This window comes from Apodemus sylvaticus, chromosome 2 (genome assembly GCF_947179515.1).
Source record: "Apodemus sylvaticus chromosome 2, mApoSyl1.1, whole genome shotgun sequence".
NCBI classification, from domain to species: Eukaryota; Metazoa; Chordata; class Mammalia; order Rodentia; family Muridae; genus Apodemus; species Apodemus sylvaticus.
In genome coordinates this window covers 81,930,081-81,955,066 of record NC_067473.1, presented here as the reverse complement: position 1 = coordinate 81,955,066, position 24,986 = coordinate 81,930,081, and the positions used below count along the sequence as shown (strand labels likewise).

At 43.9% G+C, this 24,986-nt stretch overlaps 1 protein-coding gene across 1 annotated transcript in view; it reads right to left on the bottom strand.

The window, feature by feature from the left end:
- The window catches only part of Fkbp9 (FKBP prolyl isomerase 9), a 54,445-nt gene extending 30,460 nt beyond the window's left edge, over positions 1–23,985 (bottom strand). The window contains exon 1 of the mRNA XM_052173794.1: positions 23,656–23,985. Within this exon, the coding sequence (XP_052029754.1) occupies positions 23,656–23,876 (221 nt within the window). The 5' untranslated portion in view covers positions 23,877–23,985. The remainder of the gene's footprint in view (positions 1–23,655) is intronic.
- Positions 23,986–24,986: the final 1,001 nt, after the last annotated feature.

Below are 24,986 nucleotides of genomic sequence, written 5' to 3'. Positions count from 1 at the left end.
AAAAAAAAGTTTGCCACACAAGCCTGAAACCTTGAATTCGATCCCCCTGAGCCCACAGTGGAAGTAGAAAGTCCTGAAATTGTCCTCTGATTTCCTAGGCACATTGAGGCCCATGCAATAGAGAGGGGGTACACATAATTAAATGCTGACACGTAAGGCCATAAATAACAAATCATGGCTGGGACTTACAACATTGTTTTTCAACATTAAATTAAGCAACAATGATTTATCTTCCAGGAGATGTACTGATTATGTGCTCTGAGAGATATATAAATAAAGGCCAAGACAAGGACTTTGTCTATAACTACTTTATAAACTGGCAGAGAAACCCATAGTTTCAAACACTGTATGTTTGAAAAATGACATCACATCCAGGTCTGATAGCCCATGTGCAGCAGTATCAGCTACAAAGGAAGCTAAGGAAAAAGGATCACAAGTTCAAAGGTAGCCTGGGCAGCCTTGTGAGACTGCCTTGAAATTTAAAGGGAAAGAGGTCTGGAGACACTGCTCAGTGGTGGAATCTAGCATTGCAAGGCTCCAGATTTAATACACAGTCCTGAAGACTGAAGAAAAAAATCAAGGTGGGAAAGGGGAAATGAGTGCAAAACAGAGAAAAATGAGCAAAAGAGACCTTGCTGCAGATCTTGGTTTACAATAAGAAGCAATGGAAACAACTCAAGGGGATGGCCCTGCCTTTGTTTTAGTTAGAAGTACAATCAATTTTCCTGTGGCCATCTTATGGATTCCCACTAGTCCATATTGAAGAATGCTCTCGGTGTGAGCTCTCAGAGGGAGGGGTAGGCCAATGGGGTGGCTCAGATGGTGAAGGTACCTGCTGTCATGCCTGAGAACCTGGGACACTGGAGCTCACATGGTGGACAGAGAGAACCAACTGCCACAGGACATCCTATGACCTCTTTATGTGCTATGGCAAGCATATGAGCTGGCAGGACACACACACACACACACACATATACACTACAGGTAACACATCTACAGTCTCAAGTGATACCATTTTCCATTTATACATATATAGGTACTATGGAAAGATCAATTTTTTAAAATCTGAGAGAGGAAGGGAGTTAGTAACTGCTAGCATTCATGATTCTGTGCCACCCTTCCTTTTGAAACATCATGTTTTCATAAGGATCAATTTGGTCAAACAATGGCACCAGCTTCCTCAGATCTGCCCTCTGTCCCAGCTCTTTCTAAATTCATATGCCATTTTAATTCAAGGTCAGTGAACAGATCAGGATTTCTAGCCTAGGCCACACTGGAGCACAAAGAAGTGTGTACACCTCCTGCATATGTCAACCTCGAACCTCCATGCCGGGCAAATGTTCTGCACATGTGGGAGCAGCAACAGCATCCAGGCAGGACGTGGCTTTAGAAATTGGCGGTTCCTCCGAAAACTGGGCACTTCACTTTCAGAAGATCCTGCTATACCACTCCTGGGCATATACCCAGAAGATTCCTCAGTATGTAATAAGGATACATGTTCCACTATGCTCATAGCAGCCCTATTTATAATTGCCAGAAGCTGGAAAGAACCCAGGTATCCCTCAACAGAAGAGTGGATCCAAAAAATGTGGTATATATACACAATGGAGTACTATTCAGCCATTAGAAACAATGAATTCATGAAATTCTTAGGCAAATGGATGGAGCTGGAGAACATCATACTAAGTGAGGTAATTCAGACTCAAAAGGTGAATCATGGTATGCACTCACTAATAAGTGGATATTAACCTAGAAAACTGGAATACCCAAAACATAATCCACACATCAAATGAGGTACAAGAAGAATGGAGGGGTGGCCCCTGGTTCTGGAAAGACTCAGTGAAGCAGTATAGGGCAAAACCAGAACAGGGAAGTGGGAAGGGTTGGGTGGGAAAATAGGGGGAGGGAAGGGAGCTCATGGGACTTTCGGGAGTGGGGGGTCTAGAAAAGGGGAAATTATTTAAAATGTACATAAAAAATATATCGAATTAAAAATTTAAAAAAATCTCAAAAATAAAAAAAAATAAAAGAAAGAAATGGATTCCTCTAGCTGACCCTGAGCCACAGCACTCCAGACCCAAATACCACCGGGAGAGAGCTGGCCTCCAGGAGTGGGGACAAGCCTGTGAGAACAGGTAAGACCACCACCTCTGTTCCAATTCCTGGCCCAAAAGGGACCCACCCAGAGCCATCAGGACACAAGAACCAAGCAACAGCCAGGGGCAGGATCCATCTGGTTTCTATCTGCACCCCCACCCCCACCCCCACCCCACATCCCCCACCCACCCCCACCCTACCCCACCCTACCCCACCCCCATCCCTCCCCCCCCACCCCACCCCCACCCCCCACCCCCCACCCCCAGAGCTGAACCTGTGCCACAGATCTCCATACCAAAATTCCTCCTGGATAGAACTGGTCTCCCAGGAGTACTAGCACATGCGCTTTCAGGAAGGACAAGCCACAGTCAGAGACAGCAAGACCAGCTAACACCAGAGATAACCAGATGGCAAGAGGCAAGGGCAAGAACATAAGCAACAGAAAGCAAGGTTACTTGGCATCATCAGAACCCAGTTCTCCCACCACAGTAAGGCCTGGATACCCACACACACACCAGATAGGCGAGACTCTGATTTAAAATCACATCTCATGATGATAGAGGACTTTAATAAGGACATGAATAACTCCCTTAAAGAAAAACAGGAGCGCACAGGTAAACAGCTTGAACCCTTTAAAGAGGAAACACAAAAAATCCTTAAAGAATTGAAGGAAAACACAAACAAACAAGTGAAGGAATAATTGAACAAAACCATCCAGTATCTAAACATGGAAATAGAAATGATAAAGAAATCACAAAGCGAGATAACCCTGGAGACAAAAAACCATGGAAAGAGATCAGGAGTCATAGATGCAAGCAATACAATACAAAAGATAGAAGAAATAATCTCAGGTGCAGAAGATATCACAGAAAACATAGACACAACAGTCAAAGAAAATGCAAAATGCTCCTAACCCAAAACATCAAAGAAATGCAGGATACAATGAGAAGAGAAAACCTAAAAATAATAGGTTTAAAAGAGATTGAAGACTCCCAACTTAAAGGACCAGTAAATATCTTCAACAAAATTATAGAAAACTTACCTAGCCTAAAGAAAGAGATGTCCATGAACATACAAAAAGCCTACAGAACTCCAAACAGACTGGACCAGAACAGAAAGTCCTCCCATCACATAATAATCAAAACACCAAATGCACTAAACAAAGAAAGAATATTAAAAGCAGTAAGGGGGAAAGTTCAAGTAATATATAAAGGCAGACCCATCAGAATTACACCAGACTTCTCACCAGAGACTAGATGAAAGCTAGAAGATCCCGGGCAGATCTCATACAAACCCTAAGAGAACACAAATGCCAGCCCAGACTACTATACCCAGCAAAACTCTCAATTACAATAGATGGAGAAACCAAGATATTCCATGACAAAACCAAATTTACACAATATCTTTCCACAAATCCAGCCCTAGAAAGGATAATAAATGGAAAACGCCAACACAAGGAGTGAAACTATACCCTAGAAAAAGCAAGAAAGTAATTTTCTTTCAACAAACCCAAAAGAAGATAGCCACACAAACATAAAAATAACATTGAAAATAACAGGAAGCATCAATCACTATTCCTTAATATCTCTTAACATCAATGGACTCAATTCCCCCAATAAAAAAACAGAATAACAGACTGGATACGTAAACAGGACCCTCCATTTTGCCGCATACAGGAAATGTATCTTTGACCTCAGTGTCAAAGATAGACACTACCTCAGAGTAAAGGGCAGGAAAACAATTTTTCTAAGCAAATGGTCCCAAGAAACAAGCTGGAGTAGCCATTCTAATATTGAATAAAATTGACTTTCAACCAAAAGTTATCAAAAAGGATAAGGAAGGACACTTCATACTCATCAAAGGAAAGCTCTACCAAGAAGAAGTCTCAATTCTGAGCATTTATGCTCCAAATGCAAGGGCACCCACATTCATAAAAGAAACTTTACTTTAAAAAAAAAAAAAAAAAGCAGGCTGAGCAAGCCATGAGGAGCAGCAAGCCAGGAAGCAGAAGCACTCCTCCATGGCCTCTGCTTCAGTTCCTGCCTTGAGTTCCTGCCCTGACTTCCTTCAGTGGTGCATGGCAATGTGGAAGTATATCTTGAACAGTTTTCCTCACCAACTTGCTTTTGGTCATGGTATTTTATCAGAGAAGTAACAACCCAACTGTACTGGCTGGTTTTGTGTGTCAATACAAGCTGGAGTTATCACAGAGAAAGGAGCCTCCCTTGAGGAAATGCCTCCATGATATCCAGCTGTAAGGCATTTTCTCAATTAGTGATCAAGTGGGGAGGGCCCCTTGTGGGTGGTGCCATCCCTGGGCTGGTGGTCTTGGGTTCTATAAGAAAGTAGGCTCATCAAGGCCGGGCAAACAAGCCAGTAAGGAACATCCCTCCATGGCCTCTGCATCAGCTCCAGCTTCCTGACCTGCTTGAGTTCCAGTCCTGACTTCCTTTAGTGATGAACTGCAACATGGAAGTGTAAGCTCAGTAAACCCTTTCCTCCCCAACTTGCTTCTTGGTCATGATGTTTGTGCAGGAATAGAAACCCTGACTAAGACACCAACTAAGACAATAAAATTCTAAATGTCAAAACTGAAGGAGAAACCCTTTCTAGCACACAGAAATGAACACTCCCAATAAACACAAAAACAACACTTGCCGGCAGACCTGCCCTTCCAGAGAGACAAGGGAGAGTCTTCAAACAGAAGAAACATGGGACAATACTTTGATCTATCCAAAAATCCACAATGAAAATGGCAGATATAAATATAAAACTAATTTCCTTCATTTTAATTAGTTTTAAACACCACTCATTGTCTGAGGCAAAAACAGATGTGCTCCATTGTATATACATTGTGCATCCAGATGTAGAAAGTGGTGGTACAGAGAGGACCGGAGGGGGATGAAGTACTCACTGATCAAAGATCCCTAGAGATGTAGCCATGGGCCTCACGCATGCCAGGCAATTACCTTTATCCTGAAAATGATTCCAGTTTGTTACCAAGCATGACCTCAGGCTTGGAATCTCCCTGCCTCAGCCTTCCTACAAGGAAGGCTTCCTACAAGCCTTCCTACCGCCAAGCCCAGCTAAGCAAGGACTGTCTCATTTGCTGCTTTGGGCTCCACTGAAAACATCTAGGGTTTTTGTTTCTTTTTCTTTTTTTTTTTTTTTCCTCTTTTTGGCTTTTTTGAGACAGGGTTTCTCTATATAGCCCTGGCTGTCCTGGAACTCACTCTGTAGACCAGGCTGGCCTCGAACTCAGAAATCCACCTGCCTCTGCCTCCCAGAGTGTTGGGACCACCGCCCGGCTGGGTTTTTGTTTCTTATTTAAGCACAAGAGGTCAAACTGGGCTCAGAACAAGTAAATAGCATTATCTGCCATTCACTGATTCTGTGCATGTTGACGATACTTCCTAAACAATCGGGGCAGAAGATGAACCTGGCTTCTAAACTTGAGGGTCTAGCTTGTTTCCTGACATGAAGGCCCTCTTCTACCCTGAGGCTTTATTTGCAGCCAACACACTAGTGGATCTCAGTCTCCTCTGAAGCCAAGATGTCTAAAAGAGGCTCAAAAAACAATTACAATTGTCTACACAGATGCCTTGCTCCTGTGACACGTCTAAAGGGCTTAAACGGCAGCTCATGGAAGAACATTCCTGCATATTTCTCCCAGGTGGCTCATGGGTCTATCATTTCAAAGGCTCAGACTAAAAGGCTTTGTTCCCAACTCTATATAGACTATAAGCCCCAACCCTGAAGTCAGAGGACAGACCGGGTGAGCTTGTAGAATCTGACAACAGATGTCAATGGGAGGAGGGCTGCAGTGGGGGGCAGGGGACACAGGATCAGTGGCAGTGCAGGCAAACTTGGGGCTGAGGGGGTCAGTGCAGGTGATCTTCAGGGGTGACTGCAGGACATGTGGCCAAGCAAGTGAACTGGCGAGGAGGGGTGGAAGGAAGCTGTCCTGGGAGAACTGGTTCCTTGGGAGTAATAAGGCCTTTTCACCTTTTAATCACGATTGAGGCTATTTACCAGGTATCCCCTTTTTAGGGAACTTTTTCCTTTCATGGCTGAGCCAATTCATATAAAAGTTTAATTACTTTATAGTTTGTCTCATAACAAAGGCTAGACAATAAAAAGCAACATCACACACACAAAGAAAGAAAATAAATGCATTCCTCATCTGCAGAATGTGAATACAGTTCCAAAGCTTAATACAATTTTTCGAAGTGCACACACATCCTGTCGTAATAGTATTAATTCATTTTCTAAGAAGTTTACACATTTAGCATTGAATACTATTAAAAAGTCCATTAAACTGAAATTAAATATTCAAAGAATAGGTTTGGCAATAGAGAAACATTGTAGGCACAGCTAACAGATCACAAATCATTCCTCTTAAAACAACATTAAGCATAGAGAAATTGCAAATTAAATTGAAAGTGTTTCTGGGCTTTTATTTTATTTACTTGTTTTTATTTAATAACTTATTTTATATATATGAGCGTGTTGCCTACACGTATGTCTATATACCACATTCATGCCTGGTGTCCACCTCAGCTCACCTGGAACTGGAGTTATGGACAGTTGTAAGCCACTACGTGGGTACTGGGAATCAAACCTGAATCATCTAGAAGGACAGCTGTGCTCTTTGACACAGAGCCGTCTCTCTGGTCCTATTGTATTTTGAGAACTTCATACATAAGCACTGTATCTACATCTCTCCTACCCCTTTCCTCCCCCCCCCCCTCAAGTCCTCTCACACCGCCTCCCAAATTCACACTCCCTTATTTAATCATTATTGTTATATGTTATACATATTGGGGGCGAGCCAGGGGAACCGAAGCTGATGAGGAAACTGGGTGTAGGACCCTTTAAAGGGGGCTGCTTCTTGCTCCAAGGAGTTTGAGGGCCAGAGAAGGAAACCTACTCAGGTGAGGGACCGAGCCAGACCAATCATGGAAATGGAGCATGAGAAGGGAGGGAGCTAGGGAACCTATTAAAAGGGCAACCCAGACCTCCTGAGTGGCCTCTCACCTCTAGGGCCCCTTGAGACCACCTTGGTGGGAACTATTCGCTCTTTTGTTCTTTCTGGAGCTCATGATCCTTTCCCTGCAAATGCAGCTCTGAAAGCTCCACCTACCACTTTTACCTTCTGGGATCAAGCCAAGTTCTCCACTGTTGGGACCCTCTGACTCCTGTCATCCTCTTGGCATCTGCCACTATTCCTCCTGCCTGTGATTCAGTCTTCTACTTTTCCCAGAGGTCCAGTTCTCTGTCTGTCCCTGGATGACTGTGCCTTACCCTAATACTTCTGTGGAATTGTGTGTTCATGTGTGTGTATATATGTGTGCACGTGTGTATGCATGTTTATACATTTAGCATTTCTTATATAAACACGTTTTCATGTATATATAAGACCACTTAGGATTGGACATCCTATGTGGGAGCTCACCCATGGAAGAAACTGAATCTCTTAGCAGGCACTGACCGTGTGTATCTCCTTTACCTAGGGGTGAAATCATGTGACATTTCCCCCAATCAACACCTAGCGTGTCAGCTGCTATTGTCATTATGCTAGATTTGATCAGGCAAGCATTCTGCTGATACTTCATAGGTGTGTTTTCCCTAAAAGGCATTATATGATAGCAAGCACCCCCGGTCTCTGGCTCTTACAATCTTTATGCTTTTCCCTGAGCTTTAGGTATAGGGGCAACATTGCAGATGTATCAGTCAGGGTTGGACACCCACATTCACAATTCTCTGCACCATGGCCAGTTGTGGATCTCTATAATAGTCTCCATCTGTTAGGGGGAAAGAAAATCTTTTTTGATAAGGTGTGAGAGCTACAGTCATCTGTGAGTATAAAGGTAATTGTCTAGAATGCAGTTAGAAATTATACTGTTTTAGGAACATGGTGGTTGTAGGTTCTTCTCTCATGTCTAATAACCTCTTGAGCCCTGAGTAATTGGCTAGTTTTACTTTACCAGGCATGATTCCCTCCTGTTGAACAGGCCTGAAGTCCAACTAGACAGCCATTGGTCACCCCCAAGATAAAAGTGTCTCTATTGCACTACTAGAGATAGCAAGCCAGGCTGGTCATTATAGTTGTTTGTAAGCTTTACGACTGGATAGCACTACTGAAGGCTTCCCTCCCTTGACAGCTTGCACAGCACCTTCCTTCTACTCCACTGTGTCCTGATGTAGGCAGTGTCTTCAGCAATCGAGTCCTACCTTTAAAAGCTGCAAGGAAACCAAGGAAAATAGCAGTAGCCCATATTGTTCTAGGACTATCGTGCATCCCTTTGACCTACAACTTGTTGGAGGTTTCCCATTCTGGCACTGGGATCAGGTTCGATGAAAGCATGAATGTGCATATGCATGTGTGCGCATATATATGTTTTAAGGAAGCTCATATAGTAACATGCTGCTCTATGTCTTTTTCAAACACCCTTGGTGTTATTTATCTCTGCTTCTTCATTTCCCCTGGATTAACCGTTCTTTCTCTCCACAGCTGAAATCCCTGAACACATTTTTCCCATTATCCTTCTTCTCTCTCTCCCCTCCTGCTATGTCCCTTTCTACTAGTTACCAAGCATTTCATCTGTGTTAGGCTTACTTGCAAAGTAAGCTCTTCACAAAGAGCTTGACTCTATCTAATCCTTGAATCCTCATAATTCTTACACAACACAGGTTGTGTAATGCTTAGACATTCAGGCTCCCTGGAAGTTAATTTTTTTTTCCAAGCTCAAAAAGTTAGCCAAGTGGGGAAAAAACAAAGATGTTGGAATCCATGACTATCTAAGTCTCAGCTCCTGGCACAAACTCAGGAAGGTCAGCAGCCTCACAGTATTGTTAATTCCTTTGATGATTGGCCTCATGATGTTAATTCCTTCCTTTGATCGCATAGCACTGTGGAACAATGATGCAGAAATGTGTTACAGGCACTAAGGAACATAAGGCTCTAACAATGCAGGACCAGTGCTGTCTGTTGCTTAAAGGGCATTTGGAAAAACTGAAATTGTCCTAGGTAGATTTATGCTGATCATGGCAACTGGCACAAACTCATGTGAAGCATCAAGCCCAGAAGTGGTCATAAAAATCACTTCTGCAAATGCTGGAATAAGATTGTATGCAGCCTGTCCCACTGCCCAGCTCATTCTCACCTTTTATAGACGTCCCAATCAGGTCCTACAGGAAACAGATGGCTTACCCAACCAGGCAGTTCCAGGAAGGCTTAATGAAAAGACTGTGTGCAGCTGACATTATACTCAATGGTGAAAAAACCAGATGATTTCTCCCTGTGCTCAGAAATAAAGTAACGATGCCTTCTTTCCCACTTCTATTCAACAAAGCCCTGGAAAAACTGGCGAGGCAAATTCAGCAATACAAAGAAGCAGAAGCACCCACACTAGGGAGAGGCACAGTGTTCCTACATTAACACAAGAAACTGTAGAAACCCCTGAAGAGCTTGCTTTCTCTGAATTAATAAATTACTTTGACAGTGTGGCATTATACAAAGTCAATAAGCAAAAATGAGCTGTGTTTCCCTTCTACGAGTAGATAATAAGAAGTTAATAAACAATTCTATCTACAAAAGCAAAAAAAAAATGTTTGCTAGAAATTAAACCAAGACCCAAAAGAACTACACACAGAAAACTAGAGAAATATTGCTGAAAGAAATGTAAGTGGTCTGGCAAGGTGACTTACCTGGTATGGACACTTCAAACCAAGACTGACGACCTGAGTTTGATCCCCAGAACCCACATGGTAGAAGGAAGAACCAACTCTTGCAGGTTGTCCTCTGACCTCCACACATGACTGTGTGAACTGCACACTCGTGCACATATAAACTCGTGATAAAAAATATTAAAACAATTTTAAGCAAGAACAAATTAAAGAGGACAAAAATAAAGACACCCTACCTGTGTTCATGGATTAGAAGATTAATCTCATTAAAACACTTGTAGCACCCAGGTGACCTATCAAATTCCCACTGGCATCTTGCAGCAGGAGAAAAATATCCTAAAATTCACCTGGAAACATCTACTGATTCAAATAAGCACAATAATCCCAAGAAAGAAGAGCAGGAACGCTCTAGTTCCTGACCTTTAACTGTGGAAGACAACAGTAATGAGAACAGTGTGCCCCGCATTTAAATTACAGAAATGAATGAAACTGAACAGAGAGTCTGGAGTGAATCTTTTCATACATCAGCAAGGGATCGTGGATAAAATCACCTGGTGGTGACATTCTAGGTTCCAAAAAGTTGTGTCAGAAACTACAGATATTTAAATACAAAAGAACAAAATTGGGTCTTTGCCATTAAATGCAAATGATATTAAAGACATACACTTAAGATCCAAAGTTACAAAACCCCTAGGGGGAAAAGAAAAACATGGAACCAGGCATAATAGTACATGCCTATAAATCCCAGCAATGGGGATAGTGAGGCAGGAAGATCAAGGAATTAGAGGCCAGTTTAGGCTTCACCCTTAAAATGCATCTCAAAAAGCACAGGGAAAGCCTCTCAGCACTGATTCTACAATGATTCCTTGGATAGTACCAACGGCACAGGCAGCCAAAGCAAAAACAGTCAAGTGGGATTGTGTCAGACTTCAAAACTCTTCACAGTGCAGGAAATAATTGGCAGGGTGGAAAGACAGCCTGCAGAACAGCAGCAGAGAGACGCAAACCACTGTCAGGTTTGCCTCTGAAACGTCTCTCTCTCCCATAGACTCATGTGCTTGCATACTTACTCCTTAGCTAGTGATGCTACTTGGGAAAGTTACAGAACCTCTGGAATATGAGGCCCAGCAAGTAGGCATAGGCCACTAGAGGTGGCCCTTTGAAGGTTCCAGCCACTCCCAGTTCTGGTCTGTGTTCTCTCCTTCCTGATCTATGAGATGTAAACAGCTGCAAGCCCCACTGTCCAAAGCCACTATACTACCTGCAAATTAACCCTTTCCTTCCTAAAGTTGTTTCCGCCAGGCATTTTGTCATGGTGATAAGAAAGGTAAGCAATACACATACAAAAGATGAATGTTTAGAATATCTAAGAAGTCTTGCAACTCAACAACAATAAAACAACCCAACTTCAAAAAAAAAATGAGCAAACTACTTGAATAGACATTTCTTCAAAGAAGGAAAACAAATAACTAACAAGCACCTGAAAAGGTTTTCATTATTACCAAGCACCAGGGAAATACTAATTAAATCCATAATATATTTCCAGGGCTCTTTCCACATGCAAGCTCCCCTCTGGCGATTGTATGTGACTAACATACTCACCTCCAAATAGACAAGTCAGGTTTCAATGAGTGAGTATCTGCTAGTGACCAATCACTGGCCTTAATTCCCTTACCTATCATTCTGACTCAGAACAATGGCTAAAAATCAGTTTTGAAACCTGTGCTGTCTGTATGGTAGCCACTGAACAGGAATATGTAACTACTGAGTAGGAATGTGCTACGGTGTTGCCAACCAGGGTCTAACCCAGAGCCTAACATGGGTCTCAAGGAGCTTGGGTTCCCGGTTCTGCTGTGATCCACAGATGGCCCCTAGAACACCTCTCTAGAACGCAAAGACTATCTCCATCACCCTAGAGAGATCAAGACCTGCTGGCACTTCTCCATGGCCTTGGTTTTTGTACGAGAAAGTTCCACAGACAGCACTGAATAAGCCCTTCTCTCACTAAGGGCTGAGCGAAGTCAGGGTATGAAGCCAGTAGCCCAAACCCTACCCTTTCCCAGCAGGCTCTATAGCAGGTACATGGGGGGGGGGGGGAGCGGGGGCAGATACCAAACCATCTGGAAGCCAGGCCAGAGGACTTCAAATGCAATCTTCATAGGCAGCCCTCTCCTGCCTCTTACCTCAGGGCTATGCTGACACCACTACCCTCTTTCCCTCAACTCTACTTTGTGTACCCTCAAGATACTTTCCCTCAACTCAACTCTGGCTTTCTTTGAAAAGGTGCCCATTTCTGCCCCCTCTACTGCCCCTGGGTCCTGAATCCCAGGCTGACTTCAGTGGCTCTGTAGCTGACAAGCCAGGCCAGTCACTGCACTTCTCTCGGCCTCCTCAGCTTCCTCATCTATAGCAGAATTAAGGCGATTGGAGAGAGGAAAAAGAGTGTGTGCTGCTCTCCTAGGAGGACCAAGTTTAGTTCCCAACACCCACACTGGGCAGCACACAAGCACAACTGCCTATAACTCCTGTCCCAGAGGCTCCAGCACCCTCTTCTGACCTCCATGAGCACCCGCACATACTTGCTCATACACACAGAAACATAGATATTTTAAACAGAATAGGCTCAATGTACCTTTAAAAACAATTGTAGCAATACTAACAAACTACCTCAGGACATGAAGAGAAGCCACTAAAAAACAGAAAATAAACACTGTACATGACCATGTAGAGAAAGACAAACCTTGTGCACCATTAGTGGGAATGCAAAACAAGTCAACTTCTAGACAAAAGAGAATTTCATTTAAAAAAAAATTAACTCAAAAGTCCACGAAGCTCCAAGAATCCTAATCACCCAAAAGAATTAAGAACAGAGGCTGGCAGGGGTATCTGCATGGACATGTTCCCTGTAGCATGACCGATTAGAGCCAAAAAAGAGAAGCAAATTGAACATCCGTCAGGTAAGAAATGGGAAGCGTGCGCAAAGTGAAGGAAATAGGTAAAAACATGAATAGAGGATTTCCCAGCATGCAATAAGGACACATGATCCACTATGTTCATAGCAGCCTTATTTATAATAGCCAGAAGCTAGAAAGAACCCAGATGTCCCTCAATGGAGGAATGGATACAAAAAATGTGGTATATTTACACAATGAAATACTACTCAGCAATTAAAAACAACGAATTCATGAATTTTTTAGGCAAATGGTTGGAACTGGAAAATATCATCCTAAGCGAGGTAACCCAGTCACAAAAGAATACACATGGAATGCAATCATTGATAAGTGGATATTAATTAGCCCAGAACTCTGAATACTGAAGACACAATTAGCATATCAAATGATTCCCATGAAGAAGGAAGAAGAGGGCCCTGATCCTGGAAAGGCTTGATACAGCATTGTAGGGGAGTACCAGGACAGAGAAAAGGGAGAGGGAATGATTGGAGAATGGATGGAGAGAAGTGGACTTATGGGACATATGGGGAGGGGGAAACTGGGAAAGGGGAAAGCATTGGAATGTAAACAAAGAATATAGAATAGAATACATACATATATATATATAAAAGCATGAAATGCTACGTGTCACCTGTGTATCTTGAGGGCACTTCATGAAGGACATGGACTAGCCAAGAAAGATAAGCACTATGTGCATGGCTCCACAAACTACATGGGTTAGACATGTGGCTCATGACTTTATCACCCCAGTACCTGGTTAGCTAAGGCAGGAAGACACCAAGTTTGAGGCCAGCCTGGGCTACATAGTGAACTCCAGCACCACCTGAGCTATATAGTGAAACCCTGTCTTAAAAATAAAACATAAAAAAAAATAATAATTTAAACTCAGAGAAACAAAAGTAAAGTGTGATTATCAGGAAACTGAGGTGCAGGGAAAATGAGGAGGAACTGTCAGTGCATCTAAGGTAAGAGTTTTTAAGAAACAAGAAACCCTAGAGATCCTCTGCATACAAACATGCATGTAATTCACACTACTACTACAACATAAATGTTTAAATGGTTACAATGGTAATTTTGTTTTTGAAAGAACAATAGCACAGGGGCTATGTGCACAGATGTGTGCAAATGTAGAACAGCACCAGGGGCTATGTGTACAGATGTGTATATGCAGAACAGCATAGGGGCTATGTGCACAGATGTATGCAGATGCAGAACAGCATAGGGGCTATGTGCACAGATGTTTGTGGATGTAGAACAGCACCAGGGGCTATGTACACAGATGTGTGTGGATGCAGAACAGGACAGGCATTAAGTGCACAGATATATGCGGATGCAGAACAGCATAGGGGCTATGTGCACAGATGTGTGCACAAGCAGAACAGCACAGGGAACAGTGTACCAGCAAAGCTAAGAAGGGAGTGGCTTTATTATGCTGCAAACTGAAGTTAGTACTTAAGAAAGTGGGGGGTGGGGCAGTCTACCTAGGGCTGGGGATGAAATTCAGCAGTGGAATGCTTTCTTAGCTACACGAAGCCCTGGACCCCATTCCCAACATCACAAAGAATCACTTGATGGCTCAAACCTGTGATCCTGATACTAAGGAGGTGGAGGCAGGAGTATCAGAAGTCAAGGCCATCAAGTTCGACTCTGACTCAAAAAGGAAAAATACAAATAACAACAACAACAAAAAGGCAGATGCAGCCATCCCACAGTTGCTGAAGATAAGTAAAACCCATCATTCTCAACTCAGGAAGTTGTCTACACAGAAGCATACATTATTTTCCAACATATTACTTAACATAAATAAGCACTTCGTATCTCTATACTTACAGTGTTAATAATAGGCTGCACCTCTGAATATGGGATTAGGCAAGGTTATAGCAAGAAAGAACGTTTGCTGGAACAAATGGCAAGCTGGTGGGCGGGTACACGCCTGATCCAACCAGTGGGAAACTGAGGTAAGAAGACTGAAGCCATTGAGCTACACAACAAGACCAGACCTCCAAAAAATATAAGAAAAATAAATAAATGAGGGATGGAGAGATGGCTCAGTGGTTAAGAGCTCATACTGCTGTTGCAGAGGACCCAGTTGGGTGGCTCACAACCATCTGTGATTCCAGTTCCAGGGAGTCTGATACATGGCCTCTTTGTGTACCTGCAAGTGCAAACCCATACTCAAATGCATACATATAATCTAAAATGAAACAAATAATTTTTTAAAAAATTAAGTAAGAACAAGTAGTGACAGAAAGCTGTAAAGTTACACATACCTCCACTTCAAAAGGATGAAAGGAATAGTAAAGATGGCCTGAACAACCCATGGATGGCAACAAAACTTGGGATAATTGAAAGCAAATAGGAGAACAGAATGCTCTTACTGAAAAGAATCTATAACACAGGATGGCCAAAGACCCATCAACAGACTGGCCTCCTGGAAAGGCTGGAGCAGGACAGAAGGAACTTTACTGTGCAACAAGGGACCACACCTGCCCACATGTCCCTTCTCAAATCTCAGAAGCTGGGCAGCTAGAATTTTAAGTTATAAAATTACCTAACCAAGATAGATAGATAGATAGATAGATAGATAGATAGATAGATAGATAGATCGAGAGAGAGAGAGAGAGAGAGAGAGAGAGATCACTATTATTTATTTGTTATGCTTGGAATTAAATCCATGGCTTCACATTCTAAAATATTTTTAATATGTGTCTTAGTCAGGGTTTCTATTCTTGCACAAACATCATGACCAAGAAACAAGTTGGGGAGGAAAGAGTTTATTCAGCTTACAGTTCCACATTGCTGTTTATCACCAACAGAAGTCAGGACAGGAACTCATACAGGGCAGGAACCTGGAGGCAAGAACTGATGCAGAGGCCATGGAGGGGTGCTATTTACCGGCTTGCTTCCTCTGGCTTGTTCAGCTTGCCTTCTTATAGAACCCAGGACTACCAGCCCAGGGATGGCACCACCCACAATGGGCTGAGCCCTCCCCAGTTGATCTCTAATTGGGAAAATGCCTTACAACTGGATCTCATGGAGGCATTTCCTCAAGGGAGGCTCCTTTCTCTGTGATAACTCTAGCTTGTGTCAAGTTGACACACAAAACCAGCCAGTACAAGTATGTATGAGTGTTTTGCCTGCATGTATATCTGTGTGCCACATGTGTGCCTGGTGTGAATGCCAGAAGAGGGCATGAGACATCATGGGATTACAGAGCACTGTAAGGCAGCATGTGAGTTCTGGAAATTGAACCTGGAAGAGCAGCAGTGTTCTTAACCATTGAGTCATATTTTTAGCCCAACTGCCTCACATCTCTATCATTGATCTATACCTCCAGCCTATATTATGTATTGTATTTTTTTTTTAAATAAATTCATGGGGCTAGAGAGAAGAAGGCTCAGTGGTGGAGCATTTGCTACTCTAGCAGAGTGGGAGACTTGAGTTTGGTTCCCACTACCCACATGGTTGCTCATGATTACCTTGTAACCCCAGTTCCAGGGGACCCAGTGCTCTCTGCTGACCTCCACCGGCTCCAGCACGCACCTGCTGCACGCGGTGAATTCTCACGCACGTTCACATATGCATAAAAATTAAAAATAAATGTTTTTAAAACTAAAATTAAATGGCATATGTTTATACCATTCTTTGCTGAAATCATTCTTATTTCAGATCCAGAGACAAAAGAGAAATGACCATCCCAGAGGATGCAGACAATTCATCTCTCAGTTCTAGTATACACATCAACTAGGAGAAGAAAGTTAGCTTGCTTTAAATTCTAGTTTAGGATTCTGTTTGGACCATTAAAGCTGAAAACAATGTTTTTGGACACTATAAAGACTACCAAAGCTGGTAGAGCAGCCCCACCCACTCCTGCAGCTGAGGCAGGAAGAACACATGAACTTGAGGCAATCACGGGGTGACACTGGGAGATTCCTGTCTCAAAAATAAACAGTCCAAGCATGGTGGCAAACACGTGCAATCCCTATACTTAAGAGGCTGTGGCGGGAAGATGTCAAGTTTGAGTCCAGCTGGGATAGTACAGGGAATTCTCCCAACCCTATCTCAAAACAACACACACAAAAAAGAATATCCAAGACTGCCTCACCTGGGATCTGTTTCACATAGCAATTGTGGTCCTGACATAGCAGCCCTTAGTGAACTAAAGCCTTGCAGGGTGACTCGCCCCATCCCCTGGAGACATCCCTCCACTGAGAATGGATCCAGCTGCAGACCTAAAGAGGACCAGCAAGGTCTGACTTCCCTGCCTCCCTAGACTCCCAGAGGTGGCTAGGCCTCCAGACGCATTGTGCAAGAGTGTTTCTCCCAAACAGCCACGTCTACCAGCAGCGAATGGGACCTGGCAGGGTAACGACACCAGTAAATGATCTGGCAAGCTACCTGTCTACTGCCCAGATGGAAAAATAAAGGAAGGTCCCAATGAAGGAAGAGAAGGCAGAAAAAGCAGGCAGGGCATGGGATAGCCTCCAGCGCACTAAAATACTGAAAGGAAATGCTTCAAAGCAGAGTCAAGCTGTCACATTCTGTTAAAGAGTATTACTCCTAGGCAACTGCACAAATTAAAAAGTTGCACTCCCATAGATAATTCTTAACAAGGGTCCAGTCAGAAAAGTAGGCCCAAATCAAGCCGCTCATATGAATGCATAGTAACCTGCAATGCCCCACAGAATCAAAGTCCTGCCAATAAATCTTCTCAGGGTGGGGTGCCTTGTCAACCTGCCAGTGGCCTCCAGGGACCTTCATAGGAAGAACACTTTCCCTTAATTCAGAAGCAGCCCCAAGGCTCAGACGTCAGCAGCAGCACCCTCAAATCATCTCCTATGTCACTGTACATACATGCTTTAAATACTGCAAGCCTGTGTGAGCCTGCCCTGACTAGTCACTACTCATGTCTCCATTCCATCCAGGTGCTACCCAGCCCAGTGGCTCTTCTCAGAGGACCAGGCCTACTGAAGCAATGAGCCTGGGTCCTACGGAATGCCTATACAGGAGGCACCTCACCCAAATGCAACCAACCAAATTATCTCCCAGGAATCTGGACTTGAGGTAGAGTCTGGTCAATCATTCGTACAGGAGGGAAAGCTGGCTCTCTTTTGAGGAAACCTCCTATGCAGTTCCTTGGGGATCTGGAGACAATCATCTCAACTCATGTTTCTGGAATTTCTCACAGCATCAGAGATGATTCCAATAAATTCCCTCTGCACTCTGCTCTAGTCAGCTGGAATTGGCTTGTGTTCTTTTCTCAGCCATAACAAAGACATGGTTTTCCTCTGTCTTTATTCTGTTATATCCCAACATTAGAAACTTAATTGAAGGGCTGGAGAGATGGCTCAGCGGTTAAGAGCATTGACTGTTCTTCTGAAGGTCCTGAGTTCAAATCCCAGCAACCTCATGGTGGCTTATAACCATTTGTAATGAGATCTGACTCCCTCTTCTGGAATGTCTGAAGACAGCTACAGTAAACTTACATGTAATAAAAATAAATAAATCTTTTTTTAAAAAATCTTTTAAAAAAAAGAAACTTAATTGAATATTATGCAAAATAATTTTTGCAACGAGACTAATCACTAGGGTTCCTTACTCATACTCCATCCACTGAAGACCTCCCAGACACTACTTCTCTTCACAAAAGCCTCTAATAGCTATCAGGACTCCTATGGAAGGGTTCTCCACACCTGACCAGCTCTAGAGCTCCTGCCTCCTGATCCAGCTATCAGGGACATTTTAATCTTTTTCTGTTCCTTGAGCATGATACTATTCATGCCCACGTTTCACACACACACATCTTTCTCTCTTAAGCATACTCTCTACATTGAAGAAATAAAATACTGTCAATGCTCAGGACCCATCTCAAGCATCTGGTCTCCCTCCAAAGGCTTCCCCAGTAGACAGAAAACTTCTTCTCACTGGAATCGGCAGAGGCATGGATGTCTGCCCCTCACTTGGCAGCCTCTGTGAGCCAGCTGACTTACACGAGACACAGAGAGTTTACCATGGAGTCTAGAAGTTATTTATTATCTACATGGACAATGTAATCAGACCTGTCTGAGCCTGGCGCTTCAGCCCCGACCTCAACCTCCCTCTGCTCTCTCTACCACTATAGCTCTCAACAACTTCCAGTTTACTGTGTAACTTGGAGTAGATGTGTTTTCCCAGTAGAAATGTAAGCTTCAGAACGTTCTGTTTTAATCACTGTTTTAATCACTACCACATCTCCAGAACCTAGAATAGTAGGCACTCAATAAGTATCTGTTTAATGAATAAACAAATGGGTGACTGAGTAGAAATGCAGTGAACTGAGCTCCAACAAATCTATAGCTCTTTTAGAGCAACGGTTCTCAAAGTCCTACGTTCTAGACAGCTGGATCAGTAAGGAACTTGTCTCAAATGCAAATGCTTCTTGGGCCCACACCCTGAGAGCTAGCAAACCAGAAAGTGTGTAACAAATCTCTGTAAGTTATTTGGATGCATTCAGTTTGAAAACTTTGGATGCATTTAGTTTGAAAGCTTCGAGCAGCACAAGTTGGCCTACCTACCAACACATACAGTGGGCATCAATCAAATGCCTGCACCTTGGAGGTTTGCAGAGAGACCTGAAGGCTGCCAATGACCCAGAGAGAGGACTTTTTGCCAGGATAATGAAAATGGAAGCATATTTAGTCCCAGAAGGAAACCAGAGCACCCAAACGTGCTGCTTCCCTTACTCTCGTGCCTAGAAATGGAATGGAACTCCTAAGATGAAACGGGAGGCTGGCCAGGAGCCCCACAGCACCAGCAGGTGGAGCTGTCATCCGCTTGCCTCTGCAACAGTGCACACAAGAACACATTCACAAGCCCACAGAGGTTAAACACAGCCACGTCCAAAGCAGTGGCCAAGGGCTGACAGCCCTAGTCACCTTTGAAACTGTCCACATGCAGAAAAGGCCCATTGGCTTCAAGTGTCTGACGGAGACACAGAAAAAGAAAGCAAAACAACAACAACAACCACCCCTGGTACAAGGTTCTCTTGCTGTTTATGACTCTACCCAGAATACAAGTCCTCATTTTCGTTTCCTCATTAACAGTTATTGAGGGGCATAAACATCATCAGAGAGACAGCAAGGAGCTCTACCCACTGAGCCATCTCAGCCACCTGACAGCTGCCATTTTCTTCTGGCAAAACCACCAAGGGAGCCAAAGTACAAATCCTAGATTTTTCCCCTCTACACACACTTTGTATAAGGCTACCAAAGATTTGGGCTGGAGAGACGATGGCTCAGTGGAAAATTTCATACTGCTCTTTAAGCAGGCATGGGTTTGGTTCCCAACATGCACGCCAGGCAGCACAAAACTGCCTAGAACTAACTCCAGCTCTAAGGGATCCGACACCTCTGGCCTCTGAGGGAATACTGGACATGCATGTGTCCATATCCACACACAGACACATAATTTAAAAATAATAAAAGTCTTTTTTTTAAATTAGGGAGAGAGAGAGAAAGAGAGAGAAAGAGAGAGAGAGAGAGAGAGAGAGAGAGAGAGAGAGACTTTCACCTTCAGATCCCAACATTCCACAAATTCCAAAGGAATAGAGACCTGAGAGGGAAGCAGTGAAAGTGCTCTTTGTGTCTGGCCCTTCCCATCCTGTCTCCCCTTGGCACCTACTTCTCCCCCCCCCCCATCTTCCCTCCCCCTGTTCCCCCATCCAACCCTTTCCACTCCCCTGTTCTGGTGTTCCCCTACACTGCTGCACTGAGCCAGCAGAACCAGGGACCACTCCTTCCTTCTTCTTGGACCTCATTTGACATGTGGATTGTGTCTTGGGTATTTCAAGCTTCTAGGCTGATATCCGCTTATCAGTGAGTGAATACCATGATTGATCTTTTGAGACTGGGTTACCTCACTTAGGATGATGTTCTCCAGCTCCATCCATTTATCTAAGAATTTCATGAATTTATTGTTTCTAATGGCTGAATAGTACTCCATTGTGTATATATACCACATTTTTTGTATCCATTCCTCCATTGAGGGATATCTGGGTTCTTTCCAACTTTTGGCTATTATAAATAGGGCTGCTATGAACATTTGGAATGTAAACAAAGAATATAGAAAATAAAAAATACATATAAAAAATGGTGTACAGAGCTAAACAAAGAATTTTCACATGAAGAACTTGGAATGGCTGAGAAGTACCTTAAGAAATGTTCAACATCATTAGTGATTAGGGAAATGCAAATCAAAACAACCCTGAGATTTCACCTCACACCAGTCAGAATGGCTAAGATAAAAAACTCAGGAGACAGCAGGTGTTGGCGAGGATGTGGAGAAAGAGGAACACTCCTCCACTGCTGGTGGGGCTGAAAGATGGTACAACCACTCTGGAAATCAGTCTGGCAGTTTCTCAGAAAACTGGGCATGACACTTCCGGAAGACCCTGCAATACCACTCCTGGGCATATACCCAGAGGATTCCCCAGCATGTAATAAGGATACATGTTCCACTATGTTCATAGCAGCTACTTCTGAAAGGGAAATCTGATCCCTGAGCCCCAGGACTCAAAGTCTTTACGGACTTTCTACTGTCTTCAGACAAGGTGCAAACCTCAATAGTCAGAAAGCAAGATCTCACCAAAGTCGGCTGGCTCCTGGCGGTTACGTTGATTCCTATAAAGATGCACAACTCTATGCAGATTAAAAGTTTTATAAAGTCTATTTAGTGTTTTTAAACCATTCCCTTCAGCTTCCTCCTACTTCTCCCACTTGTCCCTGTCCCACTCTCACTGAGACCACACCGACCGGGCCTCGCTTTGCGACACCGTGCACCCCACTCCACACCCTGCTATCAGCCTTACCACCTCCCCTTCCAAATTTTGCTCCTCAGCTCCTCCCTTGTACATTTTGCTCTTCCGTAGGTCTTATCCCTGTAATCCAGGAACTCCATGCTGACCACCCACCTCTGGCACACACAGAACATACAGTTAAGCCCTCTGTGTGGGTCCACTGCTTCTTGCTTTTCTTCCACCATCTTTATGACAGACTACAGAACCCAGATAACTGGCATAAACTGCCTACATTAAGATTCCCACGTGACCACCCAATTCTCGGCTGTCTTGATATTCTCAGCCTTACTGCCTTAATCTGTAATGAGGTATCATCCTCACTGTCTTCTGAGCATAGATGAATTCTTCTGAGATGAAAATAATTTTACCCTGCGAAGGCAGTTTTATGAGGTAAAACTAGGTATGGCCTCTTGTGAGAGAGAGCAGGCTCTGCTATTCTTCTTGTGCCTGTCTCAACATTTTGTAATTACTTGCCTGTGCTAAATGTCAGTCTCAGAGAGAAGCATCTAAGACTAGATCTCTTAAGGGTAGACAGTGCATAAACGCTATGGTTGGACCATGGTGGTCTTACCACTGTCCTTGTAGTCATCCTTAGAGAGTAGAACTTGTTCTAATGGGAACTATTAGTTACTGTCAGCTCAACAAAAAATTACTTTATATTAAAGGAATAAATCAAAGCTATACAAATAACCAATGAGCACATGAACAGATGATCAACCTCTTTACAGATATAAAGATCAAAGCCTTATGAGGGGCCAAAGTCTTACAATGCAGTTCTGGCTATCCTGAAACATGTTAGGTATACCTGGCTAGCCTCGAACTCACAGAAAGACCTGCCTGCCTCTACCTCTTAGATGCTGGGACAAAGGGTATGCACAACCACATCCAGAAAATATAATTTTTAAAAAGACAACTAACATCTTAAAAAGAACACAAAGAACTAGGAACACTGACAGAGGGGATGACAGGTGAGTGAATTACAGAAAACAACTGGTCCTATACATTCCAGGAGAGCTGCATAGCAGGGGAATACCTCAGTTAAGCTTGGTATAAAAACTACAACTGAAACAACGGTATGACTAGGTCTGGGGATATAAGTCAGCAATACAGAGCTTGCCTAGAATGTACAGTCCTGGGTTCAATCTCCCTGCATGTCCCAAAAGATAATTAACACTAAGGATGACCATATCTAAGCATTTGCTTTGTGCCACATATTACCGACAACCGTTAACGTTTTTACATACTCACTATCTGGAATTTCAAATAGAGACAATCGCAGCTGCTTGTATTGTACATAAGCCCATTCCCGCACACAGCAGAGGCTCCGCAGTTCCCTGCCTAATAGAGCGGTTCACCACGAGGGCACAGCCTAGGGTTAGTAACAGCAGCCCTAAGAAAGAAGCAAGGCTGAAGCGAGCTGAAGACTTAGGACAAGTTACAGGGGCAAGCCCACAGGGCTGCTCCAGGCCATCTCTCCCGCAGTTTTTGTAAAGCCGGAAGGGGAGGGCAATGGAGTTACACTCAGGAACAGCATTTGAATTCCCATAACCTGAATCCAGTATTTGCGCAGATCTCACTAGTCTTGGCTACTTCGTTGGTAAAACACGGTTCTTCTAGTAACTCCCCAAAGATTTAAATGGGCTCATGCATATTTATATACATACAAAACAGAACGGTGCCTAACAACTCAACAGTTCAATATAGTGGCTGCGATTACCGGACACCTACCTCCCTCTCCCTCTCCTTCTCCTCCTCCCGGTCATCTGAGCTAAGGCTGTGTTGACTAGACAATCCAGGGATGAAACCCAGGGACCAGTCAAGAGAGACCACCAAGGAGGTGGGCGGGCATCACCCACTCTTGGAGGTCTCGCTGAGTGGCCATTTACAGATCTGAAAAACCTTGCGCCGCTGTGAAAGACAGAGAGGAAAGGAGGAATTGTCCTGTCCACAATCTCAAGGTCCCACCTACCGCTGTGGTCCCGGAGAGAAGGCACAGCCCACCTCCGGAGGCATGGGGAGGGCGGCAGAGGTGGTGGGGGCAGGCTGGTGGAGGTCCTTGGGGAGTGTTGGGGGGGCACGAGGTACCTGGAGTCGAACTTCTGGCCGTCGAGGAAAGTCCCCACGTAGTGGTAGCGCACGAAGTCGCCGCTGCGCACCGTGCGCGGACACTCATCAGGCACGAAGCTCCGCTGGATCTGAAGTTCCGAGCTCACAGCCAGGCCCAACACGGGGGCAGCCTGCCCGGTCACCCAGAGCAGCAGCAGGAGCAGCGACCGGCGCCGCCAGCCCCGGGCCCCGAATGCCATCGCACGGCCTGGACAAGGGAAGCGAGGAGCAAAGCTGGGCGCGCCGCGGCAGCGATGCAAACGTGGAAAGGTCTCCCGGCTAGCCCCGGGCCGCTGCGCCCGCCCCCCGCCGCCCGTGCCCGCCCCCTGCCGGGCGGAGGGGAAGAGCCGCGCCCAGCCCGAGGGGCGTCGACCCACCAGGAAAATGAAGCTTGGGAATTCCTCTGCCCTCCCCGCCTCCAGAAGCCGGGAGAAGATCGCTCCGACTGCCAGGCCCCTTGCCTGAGCACTACGGGTCCCAAGAGACGATATGGAGACTCCTACGTGGCAGCGGATCCAGTTTCCCTTTGCTGCTCTGGGAAAGGAAGGAAACTTAAAAGAATCTTTTTAAAAACTTAGTTACTGGGGGTGTACATAATAAATAGGCTGGAACCATCCCTCAGGATGTTTTTGAGATGCTGTGAACTCATGGTTAGTAAATGTAAGTTCCTGAACATGTGACAGTTTGGGGCCAGGGCTCCAGATCCCACAAGCTACCACTAGTTAAATGCATCCTCGATTTATTAAAACTTGAGAATATTAAAAGTAAATCAACAGAGCTTTCTCAATTTGTTTTGGAAAGCTACCAAATAATCCAGATACCAAAGCCTGGTAAAGACACCAACAAACGAGAAAAATAAGCAATTGACACCAAACAGGCTTAATTAAAAAGAAAAAAAAAGCAAAGGTGCTAAATAAAACGTAAGCAAATGGAATACAACAGCTATGTGAGTGAGCTAACAAAGTTTCATAGACTTCTGCAAAGAGAAAATAAGGTATTTAAAAAATCAGTATAAAAAATAGTATAGAGCTTATTATTAGAATCCAGCGATCTAATAAGAAACTATAGATGGCCCTCAAAAAAATGGTAGTGATCAGTTTTCCTAGTTGGAAAAAAAAATTAAAAAACTTGGAGTGTCCTAAGTTACTGAACAAAGGATAAAGGAAACAAGAAATCCATACTAACTTAACTTCAAGTTAAATCAACAGAGAAAAAAGAGAAAAGAAAAGGCGCTCCACATTGCTTCCCAGGACCCTGAAGATCAAGTCCACAATCTGCTTCTAGAATCAAGCAACCTGAGAAGCAATCAA